Raw genomic sequence first — 13,576 nt, forward strand, 5'->3', positions numbered from 1 at the left:
CTGATGCTATGTGTACTTATTGTTTTGTCGAGCAATCGATAAACTTACACAAACGCTTGTATTGCTTTCGCTGTAAAGCATAATTTCAAAATCTGAGACGACAGGTGGATTAACAAAAGGCTAAGCTGTGTTTTCCTATATTGCACTTGTGATTTCATGAATATGAATATTTTCTAGTAATATTATTTGACTGTGGCGCTATGCTATTCAGCGTTGTTGATGACAATTCTCCCGGATCCGGGATGGGTGGTTTTAAGATTAAGAAACGTTTTTCAACAGAATCACACACAGACACAGTTCACTTTCATAGCAGCCACATAAAAAAACATGGTCCATTTGAACGTTGTATTCCTACGCGCTCTCCTCTCACATTTTTCCTTCACTTGTGAACTTCAGTGCACAATACATCAGCTTTCTGTGACCAGGCGAAAAAACCTATCCAGGCCAAACCTTGATATCATAATTGCTAACCGCTACACACAGCCTACATCGTTGTCACAATATTACTGTTATATGTAATAGTCAACATAGCTACTCGAACAGTGTACAGTCAGCAGCAAGCATTTACACTGGCAGGCCCTGTGGCAAGAAATTAATAAAACCAATAGCTTACCTTGACTTGGAAGAATTCCAGTGTTGAACAGCCATAGCCAGCTAGCTAACATAGCGTCCCTCTCTGTTTGAACCGGGTGTTTGAGTAGGCTAAACTAGGATTGCATGCATTCACTAGCTAAATAAGTGAAAGTGAAATACAACAACATCTCCCTCACTCTTTCTTGCCTCTCCTAATAGTCATTTTATCTCTCTTTGAGTCAACTACTCAACATATTTTACGCATTGCTAGCTAGCTAGCTGTAGCTTATGCTTTTAGTACTAGATTCATTCTCTGATTATTTGATTGGGTGGGCAACATGTCAGTTCATGCTGCAAGAGCTCTGATCGGTTAGAGGACATCCTCCGGAAGTTGTCATAATTACAGTGTAAGTCTATGGAAGGCGGTGAGAACCAAGAGCCTCCTAGGTTTTCTATTGATGTCATTGTACCCAGAGGAGTACAGAAACTAGCTGTCCTCTGGCTACAACATGGTGCTACTCTACAGAGTGCTGTTGAGGCTACTGTAGACCTTCATTGCAAAACAGTGTGTTTTAATCTATTATTTGGTGATGTGAATATATTTTGTATAGTTTTATCTAAAAATGCTAACTTAAAAAAAAAAAAAACTTAAAAAAAAAATCGCTAAGGAGGATGATCCTCCTCTGAGGAGCCTCCACTAGTACATATCTACCTCAATTACTTCTTACGCCTGCACATCGACTCAGTACTGGTGCCCCGTTTTTAGCCAAGTTATCATTACTCATTGTGTATTTATTATTACTTTTATTGCGTGTTTTACTTTTCTATTATATCTCTATTTTCTTTCTCTCTGTATTGTTGGGAAGGGCCCGTAAGTAAGCATTTCACTGTCAGTCTACACCTGTTTAACATTTTATTTGTCTTTTCCTATGGATAAAATATTGCAGGTACAGTACTCTGGCATGGTCCTGCGTATGGTATGAGGGCTGAGTCAGAATTCTGATCCTGCACAGGGACGCTGTTTCCTTAATATCAGCAGTTATGTCAATGTTTGATGTGAAGGAAATGCACTGTTAGAGTTTTTTGTCCATTTCCCTTAACTTGCATTATAGACCCCTTTTCTCCTGCTGTTTTTGAACTTACAATGACAGACTGGTTAAGACAGACAGCAGTAGTTATCAAAGTTCAACATTTGTTTGTAGCTATGTTGTACAGTTCTGTTGTTGTACAGTTCTGAAATGCAAACAAGCCTGCTTCAGTTGTCTTTTAAAACCTCACTTGACATAACTTGGTGCCTCTCTAGAATGAGGACAATTCTGCCCTTAGGCCTAATCAATGGATTCCACTGGTCCAAAATGTTCAGTGTAGTACTCATTCTATCCTTCTGACAATGGATGACCCAATGTTCCACTGTTGAATTGTTACTGGTGACTTGAAATGCTGCATATTTAAGCCCCTCAGGGGAGAGGAAGTCATGTATTCCAGGAAATCTTGATGTGACAGGCGACACTTGACATGTCCATTGACTGAGGCATGAATGAATCGACCACTCAGAGGCACCTCTCATTGTTCCACACACACACACACACACACACACACACACACACACACACACACACACACACACACACACACATGCACAGACAGAGGAATGACCCTATTTCCCTCGTGGCTTCTATTGTCCAAAGGCGAACAGCAAGCCTTCCTGTTTTCACTAGCTCACAGATGCTGCCTTTGCACCACAAACTAAAGCACAAGAGGCCTGTTCAAGGTTGCTGTAATATATTTCCCTTTGAACATCATGGTTTCAACTTTAGCCGTAATGGGAATGGATTGGAATGGTCCAGTGACCTCACTAAGCTGTGCTTTGTAGACTTCCTGTTCACTAGCCCTTTTCTCAAGATACAAAACCATAAACTCTTCACCTCAAAAGGATAGACTCGAGATCAAGCACCTGAGGGAGATTATGAGTTGACTGTGAAAGCAGGACTTAATGTGTGTGTTTTATAAAAAGTGTGTGTGAGAGAGAGACAGCATTGTGTTTGTTAATCAGTGACTATTCACAAAACTATACACAATTGCAGGACATGACAGGACTACAAGCTTCCTGTTTAGGCAATCCAGGCATTTCCTAGTGGTCCAGTGATGATTGCTGGTGTGTGTGAGCGCCATGTGACTGCAGTGTGTGTGCACTGAGAAATGCATTTAAACAAAATATATATATTGTTTTTGACAGCTGTGTGTTGCACACATCCTGCATCACGGGTCAGCATCAAACCTTTTAATATCATGAGCATAATGTTTGATATTCAAATTTGTATGATATTCTGTTTGATATTCATTTTGTATGTCACAAAGCTAATGTAACTTCACATCAGAGAGGAGAGTTATGTGTTTTTTGACGTTATGGAGAATACTCTTACATAAGACGGTGAGATGAGACCTGTTGTCTCCATGTTTGACGTTGTTATATCAAGGTCTACTGCTGCCTACACCAGTCTCTGTAACTCTACAGCATAATGTTTCATCATCTGATGCAGCCAGTGTTTTCATGTCAATATGTGTGTGTGAGGATGTGCTTTGTTTGTTGTTTGAGAGGGCCCACATTTTGAGCTTGTTCTTTCTCCCGGTTTGTCTGATGTGTGTGCGTACGTGTGTGTGTGTTTGTGCGTGCGTGCGTGTGTGTGTAGGTGGGAAACCCTAGCGTGGAGCTGTCTCTGTCGGAGCTGCAGGAGATGGCCACACGTCAACAGCAACAGATCGAGGCCCAACAGCAGATGCTGGTTGCCAAGGTACAGACACTGCTGATCACATAGTCAATAATATATATATATATTTATATATAAACAATAAACATAATATACAGTACCAGTCAAAAGTTTGGATACACCTACTCATTCAAGGGTTTTCTTAATTATTATTATTTTTTCTACATTGTAGAATAATAGTGAAGACATCAAAACTATGAAATAACACATATCTAATCACATAGGTAGTAATTTTATATTTGAGATTCTTCAAAGTAGCCACCCTTTGCCTTGATGTCAACCAGCTCTCAACCAGCTTCGTGAGGTAGTCACCTGGAATGCATTTCAATTAACAGGTGTGCCTTGTTGAAAGTTAATTTGTGGAATTTCATTCCTTCTTAATGCGTTTGAGACAATCAGTTGTGACAAGATAGGGGTAGTATACAGAAGATAGCCCTATTTGGTAAAAGACCAAGTCCATATTATGCCAAGAACAGCTCAAATAAGCAAAGAGAAATGACAGGCCATCATTATTTTAAGATGGCCAGTCAATCCGGAAAACTATCTAGCGCTATGATGAAACTGGCTCTCATGAGGACTGCCACAGCAAAGGAAGACCCAGAGTTACCTCTGAAGCAGAGGATACGTTCATTCGAGTTAACAGCCTCAGATTGCAGGCCAAATAAATGCTTCACAGAGTTCTAGTAACAGACACTTCTCAACATCAACTGTTCAGAGGAGACCGCGTGAATCAGGCCATCATGGTCGATTTGCTGCAAAGAAACTACTACTAAAGGACACCAATAAGAAGAAGAGACTTGCTTGGGCCAAGAAACACTAGCAATGGACATTAGACCGGTGGAAATCTGTCCTTTGGTCTGAGGAGTCCAAATTTTAGATTTTTGGTCCCAACAGCCGTGTCTTTGTGAGACACAGAGTAGGTGAACGGATGATCTCCGCATGTGTTGTTCCCACCGTGAATCATGGAGGTGTGGGGGTGCTTTGCTGGTGACACTGTCTGTGATATATTTAGAATTCAAGGCACACTTAACCAGCATGGTCACCACAGCATTCTGCAGTGATACACCATCCCATCTGGTTTGCGCTTAGTGGGACAATAATTTGTTTTTCAACAGGACAATGACTCAACACACCTCCAGGCTGTGTAAGGGCTATTTGTCCAAAAAAGAGAGTGATGGGGTGCTGCATCAGATGACCTGGCCTCCACAGTCACCCGACCTTAACCCAATTGCGAAGGCTTGGGATGAGTTGGACCGCAGAGTGAAGGAAAAGCAACCAACAAGTGCTCAGCATGTGTGGGAACTCCTTCGAGACTGTTGGAAAAGCATTCCATTTGAAGCTGGTTGAGAGAATGACAAGAGTGTGTGAAGCTGTCATCAAGGCAAAAGGTGGCTATTTTGAATAATTCTAAAATAAATATATTTGGATTTGTTTAACACTTTTTTAGTTACTACATGATTCCATATGTGTTATTTCATTTTAGTCTACAATGTGGAAAATAGTAAAAATAAAGAAAAACCCTTGAATGGAGTTTGTCCAAACTTTTGACTGGTACTGTATATATATATTTTGTTGTTGTTGAACTTTTACTCCTTTTTCTCCCCAATTTTGTAATTTTCAATTGGTAGTTACAGTCTTGTCCCATTGCTGCAACTCCCGTAACAAATTATTGTCCCACTAAGCGCAAAGGTGTAGGTCAAGAGCCATGAGTCCTCCGGAACACGCCCCTGTCTAGCCGCACTGATTCTTGACACACTAATCGCTTATCCCGGAAGCCAGCCACACCAATGTGTTGGAGGAAACACCTTACAACTGGCAACCGAAGTCAGCTTTCAGGCGCCCGTCCCACCACAATGAGTCGCTAGAGCACGATGGGACAAGGATATCCCAGCCGGCCAAACCCTCCCTTAACCCGGACGACGCTGGGCCAATTGTGCGCTGCTTCATGGGTCTCCCGGTCATGGCCGGCTTTGACACAGCCTGGGATCGAACCCGGGGCAGTAGTGACGCCTCAAGCACTGCAATGCCTTAGACCACTGCTCCACTCGGGCGGCCTTACCAGGAACCATCTTGACCTCACATTCAGAAAACCGACTGGTGTCTATAGCTTTAGTCTCTGAGATGTCTGGCAATTTCTGTTATGTTGAGTGGTTGTGTTGGTTTAGCTTGGTTTGTGTCCATTACAGAACACCACAGCAAAACGCTTCAAAGCTTTTCGCATTGGACAAGTCTGGGTAGTCCCCCTTACTTCAGTCCCTTTTTCTTCCATTTGGTGGCTACTGAACATCAACCTGGTGCCATTTGAGTGTGTCCAGAGTGTAAATCATTCTGCTTGGTCACAGACAGTTGTTCTGGTTTGGCTCAGGTTTCAGTCCCTCCCTCTCTCTGCTGTGGGCTCCAGTCAGTCAACATGTGGGTCAGAGAGCAGATCTATATGTTATAGAGCTATACATAGATCCTCAGTTTACAAATGTCACCAGGGATCCATCTGATATGGCACCCTATCTCCTCTATAGCAATGGTATTCAAACTTTTTCAGCCAGAATTTCTGGGTACACCATTTTCATCAATCATTTCTTGTGACCCTACTCCAAATATAATGACACAATCTTAAAATCGGTGCATTTCGATTTTTCGATCAACAAATAACCTTCAATTCATTCCATTTTTTAAAATCTCTTATAAAAATTAAAATAAACCAATAAATACATTTACTCAATCACATTTTATTTTTCAAAATATCGTTCTCAGAAGTACAATGGTCAGGAAAAACTCTTCCCCAACTCATCCCACCACAAATGCTGTTTGTGCTGAGCAACCAACTCTATTAAGACATGACAGGCAAGCAGGTAACATGTTTGTATATTGTTCCATACAATAATCTGTACTCCACATCTTTTGTTCCTAAAAAATAAAATAAATAAGTTGAGATTTTTGAATACCACTGCTCTAAGGAACAGGCCAGGGCAGGGAGGCCTGTTTTACTGTGGTCTCAGACAGAGGGACATGCTAACATGCTATCAGGGTAAATAGATACCTGCACACTGTCAAAGGGTTTGGATGAAGATCCAAAACAGATGCATCTGTTTACATGCAGGATACATTAACATGCAAACATGAGTGCTAAAAGGTCAGAGAGGCAGTGAGTGTGTGTTACCTGCTTGCCTGTCATGTCTTAATAGTGTTGGTTGCTCATCACAAACAGCATTTGTGGTGGGATGCTTTGGGGAAGAGTTTTTCCTGACCATTGTACTTCTCCTTATGCTTGATTTTTGATTGGTTGGGATATAGTTCACACATGGTCTGTTGTTGATCTGGTCACATGTGCTATTGTCAGCTTGTTGTGGTCTCTGTGGTCATTTAAACACATCAAGCAGTTCCTAGATCATCTTGTGTGTGATGTTGTGTGCAGTCACTGGCTAGGTACAGGGTTATGGTTACTAAGGTCAGTATGGTCATTGTGTGAGGCGGCAGCATGCATCGCCAGGGACAACGAGCAGGGACAACAACAGGAAGGGAATAGATGTCCGGCAGGAAATGAGGTGAGCGGTGAGCAGCCAGCTGCTGGGCTGTCTCAAGGAGAGGATGGAGAGGAACCTAGAGGGTTTAACAGTTAAGGGTTTACCCTATTTTACCACACGCAACATACTGGAAACTCAAATTTAGCACCAGGAAAGCATTTACCTGAGACATCAGGGGACAACTTGTCATGTATTCTTTAGTATTTTATTGATAATCACATTTCCTGTTTAGATCCGATTGTGGATTAGGTTTTAACTGGTGTTTCTCAGTCTGAAGGTAAATATGTCTGTTTATGTTTTATTATGGGGCTGAGGAAACACTGGATGTTTCAACGTTGTCTATCCTATAAGCAGCCATGATGCCTTTTTATGTGTTGATGATTAGGGTAATACTGGTGATGCAGTTGACTACTAGAGGTTTAAAGAAGCTTCTATGACTTTATAAGCTACGTACATACACGTGTCAGTATGGGAATGTTTTATTTGTTCACTGTATTAACACTGTGTATTAATGTGTGTGATTAGCTGTGATTTGGGGTGTTTGCATAGAGTGGGTTACCGCTCTCATTTTGTCCTTCTATTGAACAGTGGATTGTGTTTAGTCAACACTCCCTGCCCAGTTCTCTCTCTCTCGCTCTCTCTTTCTGTGTCAGAACCTGCATTGTGTTTGCTCATTCTAGAGCAGACCTGAAAATTCTTTAGTCAGCACCACATAGCCTTGCAATCCCTTGTACTCACTACCTCATTTGCTCTCATTCACATACTGATTTGTTTTTCACTCATTCACTCACTCCACTACTGGTAATTATGGATTTCTTTTTGTTATTTAGATTATCTATGTATGTCATTTGCAAGGCTGGTATTTTTTGTATTGGAGAAAACGTGTGTTGGCAGCAAAGCCCTTTAAATGTTTTGATAAGAGAAAAATGGTTTGTGTATTCTCTCTTCTCTGCAAATCTGTGTGTTTAGGTCCACTAAGTAAGCTGAATTCGATTACATTTGCTGTGTGTCTCTTGCTCCCTCTTTTCTCAATACTTTTTATTACTTTCTTTCTCTTTTCACTCTCTTTTTCCTTTACCATCTCCTTCCTTTTCGTCCTTTGTTCCTTTCAGCTCTCTTCTGTGAGAACGGAGGTGTGTGTGGCTGTGTAGTGTGTGTGTGAAAAGTTATTTCTAAAAGCAGGTCATTGTTATGTGCTTGTGTTCGAATATGTGTGTCTGCGTCAGTGTGTGTAATTTTATCTGTGTCTGAATGAAGTGGAGGAATGCTTGCACTACATTTGACCTCCCCACATCTGTAACTCATTGTTCCCCTCTGTCCCTCCCCTCCCCTCCCCTCTGTCCCTCCCCTCCTCTCAGGAGCAGCGTTTGAGGTACCTGAAGCAGCAGGACCACACACAGGGCCAGACAGCGTCAGAGGCTGAGAAGCTGCAGAGGTTGAAGGAGCGAGTGGAGAGTCAGGAGGCCAAACTAAAGAAGATCCGCGCCATGAGGGGCCAGGTGGACTACAGCAAGCTCATCAATGGCAACCTGTGTAAGCAATGCTCCAATACACACACGCTTGCGCGCACACACACACTGCCCTGTTAACGTGGTGAAAGTAGAATCTGGGCTCCGTTCAGCTGTCCATGATGTCATCTCTTTCCTTAGTTCTGTCAGTGAGCCTGGAATCTGACCCTCCCTATGTTGTGGTCTGGAACTGGGTGTGTCTGGGTGTTGACAGGAGTTCTCTGAATGTTTTAACGTCTCCATGGTCATACTGTAGCAGGGTCTTGTTCTGTATAACGTCCAAGGCTGCACCCTGGCTGCCACACACTGATAATGATACACTATACTCACTCTTCTCTCACACAGCATCAGACTTGAAGCATATGTTTTGATTTCTCCCTAACACACACATATACACACACATAATACATAGTTACTGATATTAGTGTATTGCGTCCCCTGTCCTCTACCCATGCAGCGGCTGAGATCCAGCATGTGAGTGGGCTGTTCCAGGAGAAGCAGGCAGAGCTGCAGTCAGCTGTGGTGAAGGTGGACCAGCTCACCCAGCAGCTGGAGGACCTGAGGAGGGGACGTCTCAACGGCCTGCAGCCCCTAGGAGGACCTCTCACTGGCACCGCCGCCCTGGAGCTACGCAAACTTTACCAGGAGCTACAGGTACATTTCCTGAAGAAAATGTGTGCTTGCTTCAGCCATTTAAAATGATATTTTCAGTAGTACTGCAAGTACTGTACAGAAGTAAACATCTCATCACAATACCACTAGATTATGATGACACAGAGTCATGCTGAGAGATCAGTTTAATGTGACACGTGTTTTTACGTAATACAACAAGAAATTACACTATATAAAGTAATGACACTTCAGATTCATATTTTCAGGGGGATGTTACATCATCCAGCTCTAGATCAGATGAAGGAGAGGAGATTAGAGTCAGATTTACATTTTCATTCTGAAGGACATTTGCAGCTTTTGTCTCTTCATCCCTCATCCTGCCAGGGCCTGGTTAAACAGAGACAGGACAGGATGCCCACTGGCGTGACTCTGCCATGCCACCAACGCGCACACACGTCCACTCGTGCACACACACACACACACACACACACACACACACACACACACACACACACACACACACACAGGAATGACCCTATTTCCCATCCATCTGACCCCTGGTGTGACTCACAGCCATGCCGTTCCCTGTTCCCTTTGTGTCTCTGTCAGGTGCGTAACAAGTTGAACGCGGAGCAGAGCGGCAGGCTGCAGCAGAACAAGGAGCTGCTCAATAAGCGCAACACAGAGGTGACCATGATGGACAAGCGCATCTGGGACCTCCGCGAGCGCCTGCACAAGAAAAAAGCTGAGGCACGTCAAAAAGAGAACAACCCTGTAAGACCAGGAAGGAACTCTCACAAGCTCACCAGAGATACTCAATCTATCTCAATACTCAATACCTTTGTGTTTCTAGAGATACTCAATATATCTCAATACCTTTGTGTTTCCAGAGATATTCAATCTATCTCAATACTCAATACCTTTGTGTTCCTAGAGATCTCAATACCTTTGTGTTCCCAGAGATCTCAATACCTTTGTGTTCCCAGGGATACTCAATCTATCTCAATACTCAATACCTTTGTGTTCTCAGAGATACTCAATCTATCTCAATACTCAATACCTTTGTGTTCCTACAGATACTCAATCTATCTCCATACTCAATACCTTTGTGTTCTCAGAGATACTCAATCTATCTCAGTACTCAATAACTTTCTGTTCCCACTCACTCTTACACTCAGACCATCAGCGCATATGCAGTAGCATAGCACGCCTACATACTGCACTGCACAGTGCCTAGTGAAAGTACTCACAGTTTTCACATTTTGATGCCTTAAAACAAGTTTTTAAATTTGCAAATGTAAGCCAACAAAATGCTAATAATTTCACTAGGCACTGTTTATACATTCAGTATTTAGGTAATTGGCTTCACTCTCTGTCTCTTTGAAATTCTCTGTAATCTACAGCAGATCATTGTGATTTTAAGTATAGCTGACATTGTATTTCCCGTCTCTCTCTCTCCACTCCACAGCTTAACAGGATAAATGGGCCTCCCTCCCCCCAGCCCACCCCCAGCAGCTCAGGGCGCGTGGCCGCTGTGTGTCCCTATATCCAGGTCCCCGTCCCAGGCAGACAGGAGGGAGGCTACGCTCTGCCCCCAGACCCCTTAAAACCACAGTCTGTCCCTGGGACTGGCCCCATCAACCATGGCCGCTCTAAATCAGGTCAGTCCCTGCGCCACACTGCAGCTTTACCTACGTTATCACTCTCAAACTACTGTTTGTCAGACTATATCTGTCTATTTGGGACACCTTGGTTGATCTTATCTCGACAGTCATGAGATTGGTAAGGAGGAGGTGGTAGAGGATTTTAGTTCAGAGTGGTAAGCAGCAACGTAACACCTCTGAGCAGATATTTCAAATCTAAACTCGTCATATTTTTGTGTTATCTGGCTCAGCTTCCTCTAACTTCCTTTCCTCTATTCTCCCATGTCTGTCTGTGGACCTCTTCTTCTCCTTCCCTTTACTCGTATCGTCTTTTCCTGCTGTTGTTGTCGTCGTTATTGTTGTTGTTGTTGTGACCACGGTGTGTGGCGGTCTCGGCTCAGCAGAGGAGGAGGGGTGCGGTGTGAGGAAGCCCTCCGGCCAATGGAAGGTCTCAGATTTAGACATCATAGTGGACCCCGTGGAGCTGAGAGAGGGGTCCCGGTCCCCCTCAGGGGCCCACGGTGCCAACAGTGAGTCGGCAGCCAGGGACCAGAGCAGCAGAAGGAGAGGGGCTTCAGTAGCATAACTCAATATCAACAACAGTGCTTAAACATGAATTCTGATAGTTATGTACACTACCGGTCAAAGGTTTTAGAACACCTACTCATTCAAGGGTTTTTCTTTATTTTTACTATTTTCTAGATTGTAGAATAATAGTGAAGACATCAAAACTATGAAATAATACATGTGGAATCATGTAGTAAACAAAAAAGTGTTAAACAAATATATTTTATATTCAAATAGCCATCCTTTGCCTTGATGACAGCTTTGCACACACTTGGCATTTTCTCAACCCGCTTCAACTGGAATGCTTTTCCAACAGTCCCGAAGGAGTTCCCACATATGCTGAGCACTTGTTGGTTGCTTTTCCTTCCCTCTGCAGTCCGACTCATCCCAAACTATCTCAATTTGGTTGAGGTCGGGGGATTGTGGAGGCCAGGTCATCTGATGCAGCACTCCATCACTCTCCTTCTTGGTAAAATAGCCCTTACACAGCCTGGAGGTGTGTTGGATCATTGTCCTGTTGAAAAATGAATGATCTCACTAAGCCCAAACCAGATGGGATGGCGTGTTCAGAATGCTGTGGTAGCCATGCTGGTTAAGTGAGCCTTGAGTTCTAAATAAATCACAGACAGTGTCACCAGCAAAGCACCCCACACCATAACACCTCCTCCTCCATACTTTACGGTTGTAAACTCATACGGCGGTCTTTGTGAGACTCCAAAAAATCTCCAATTTGGACTCCAGACCAAAGGACAAGTTTCCATTGGCCCAAGCAAGTCTCTTCTTATTATTGGTGTCCTTTAGTAGTAGTTTCTTTGCAGCAATTCGACCACGAAGGCCTGATTCACACAGTCTCCTCTGAACAGTTGCCGGTTACTTGAACTCTGTGAAGCATTTATTTGGGCTGCAATTTCTGAGGCTGGTAACTTTAATTAACTTATCCTCTGCAGCAGAGGTAACTCTGGGTCTTCCTTTCCTGTGGCGGACCTCATGAGAGCCAGTTTCATCATAGCGCTTGATGGTTTTTGCGACTGCAGTTGAAGAAACTTTAAAAGTTCTTGAAATGTTCCGTATTGACTGACCTTCATGTCTTAAAGTAATGATGGACTGTTGTTACTCTTTGCTTATTTGAGCTGTTCTTGCCATAATATGGACTTGGTCTTTCACCAAATAGGGCTATCTTCTGTATACCACCCCTACCTTGTCACAACACAACTGACTGGCTCAAACGCATTAAGAAGGAAAGAAATTCCACAAATGTACTTTTAACAAGGCACGCCTGTTAATTGAAATGCATTCCAGGTGACTACCTCATGAAGCTGGTTGAGAGAATGCCAAGTGTGTGCAAAGCTGTCATCAAGGCAAAGGGTGGCTATTTGAAGAATCTCAAATATAAAATATATTTAGATTTGTTTAACACTTTTTGGGGTACTACCTGATTCCATATGTGTTATTTCATCGTTTTGATGTCTTCACTATTATTCTACAATGTAGAAAATAGTCAAATTAAAGAAAAACCCTTGAAGAGTAGGTGTTCTAAAACTTTTGACCGGTAGTGTACATGCATGTATATAGTTATAACATCTACCTAAAACTAATGCCACAGCCTTGCCTTCCCTCCTTACATAAAATATGTAGCTACAGTTTGAATCATTATGTAACTATTGTGTTCATCTTCTGTAGGCCTACTATGAGGTCCCATTCATTTCTCGCCTAGAAAATCAATTTATTTATATTGGAATTGAACGTTATTGTGTGAATATTTGTAGCCAAAAATACCACGGTCGGTCTAAATGACCTCGATTGAATAATGGGAAAAGGATAGGCTACATGGTTTATTTGTATGGACAAAAATAGATCTATGACGTTCGAGAAGGGGTTACTGATGCATAGTTGTCCACCTCTATGAATGTACAATTCAAACGGGACTCATGTAGAGAGAGGCATGATGTGTCCTCTTTGATGGACTTGTGCTGCGTCAGAAATGGCACCCTATTCCCTATATTGTCCACTTTATTTGACCAGAGCTCTATGTGGGCCCTGTTCAAAACTAGTGCTCTATATAGGGAATAGCATGCCATTTCAGGCTCAGCCTTAGATGATGTAGCGCCTCTAGTGCTCACCTTTAATAGGACCGGGCAGTTGTAATGTTTGAAAGGGAGAGTAGCAGTGGCTTTGCTGGCACAGACACTGCAACAGGTTTAATAGGAAGCCTGGCAGGCAGACAGACAGGATGCAGGGACTAGTTTACCTCCAGACAGACTATGTCTCCAGGAGAGCTGAGCGAGAGAAGAGAGGGAGAGGGAGTGAGAGAGAGATCCTCTTGGAGTGATAGACATTCTCTAATCCCTTTAACCTGATCTAAACCGGATCAGAAACGGGGACTA

General features: G+C 42.9%; 1 protein-coding gene across 1 annotated transcript in view; it reads left to right on the plus strand.

Moving 5' to 3' along the window:
• The window catches only part of LOC115146039 (apoptosis-stimulating of p53 protein 1-like), a 36,775-nt gene that overhangs the window by 17,437 nt on the left and 5,762 nt on the right, over positions 1 to 13,576 (plus strand). The window contains 6 exon segments of the mRNA XM_029687795.2: positions 3,264 to 3,365; positions 8,221 to 8,395; positions 8,828 to 9,024; positions 9,592 to 9,732; positions 10,451 to 10,643; positions 11,030 to 11,155. Coding sequence (XP_029543655.2) covers positions 3,264 to 3,365; positions 8,221 to 8,395; positions 8,828 to 9,024; positions 9,592 to 9,732; positions 10,451 to 10,643; positions 11,030 to 11,155 — 934 coding nt within the window.

This window comes from Oncorhynchus nerka, linkage group LG18, assembly GCF_034236695.1.
Source record: "Oncorhynchus nerka isolate Pitt River linkage group LG18, Oner_Uvic_2.0, whole genome shotgun sequence".
Lineage (NCBI taxonomy): Eukaryota > Metazoa > Chordata > Actinopteri > Salmoniformes > Salmonidae > Oncorhynchus > Oncorhynchus nerka.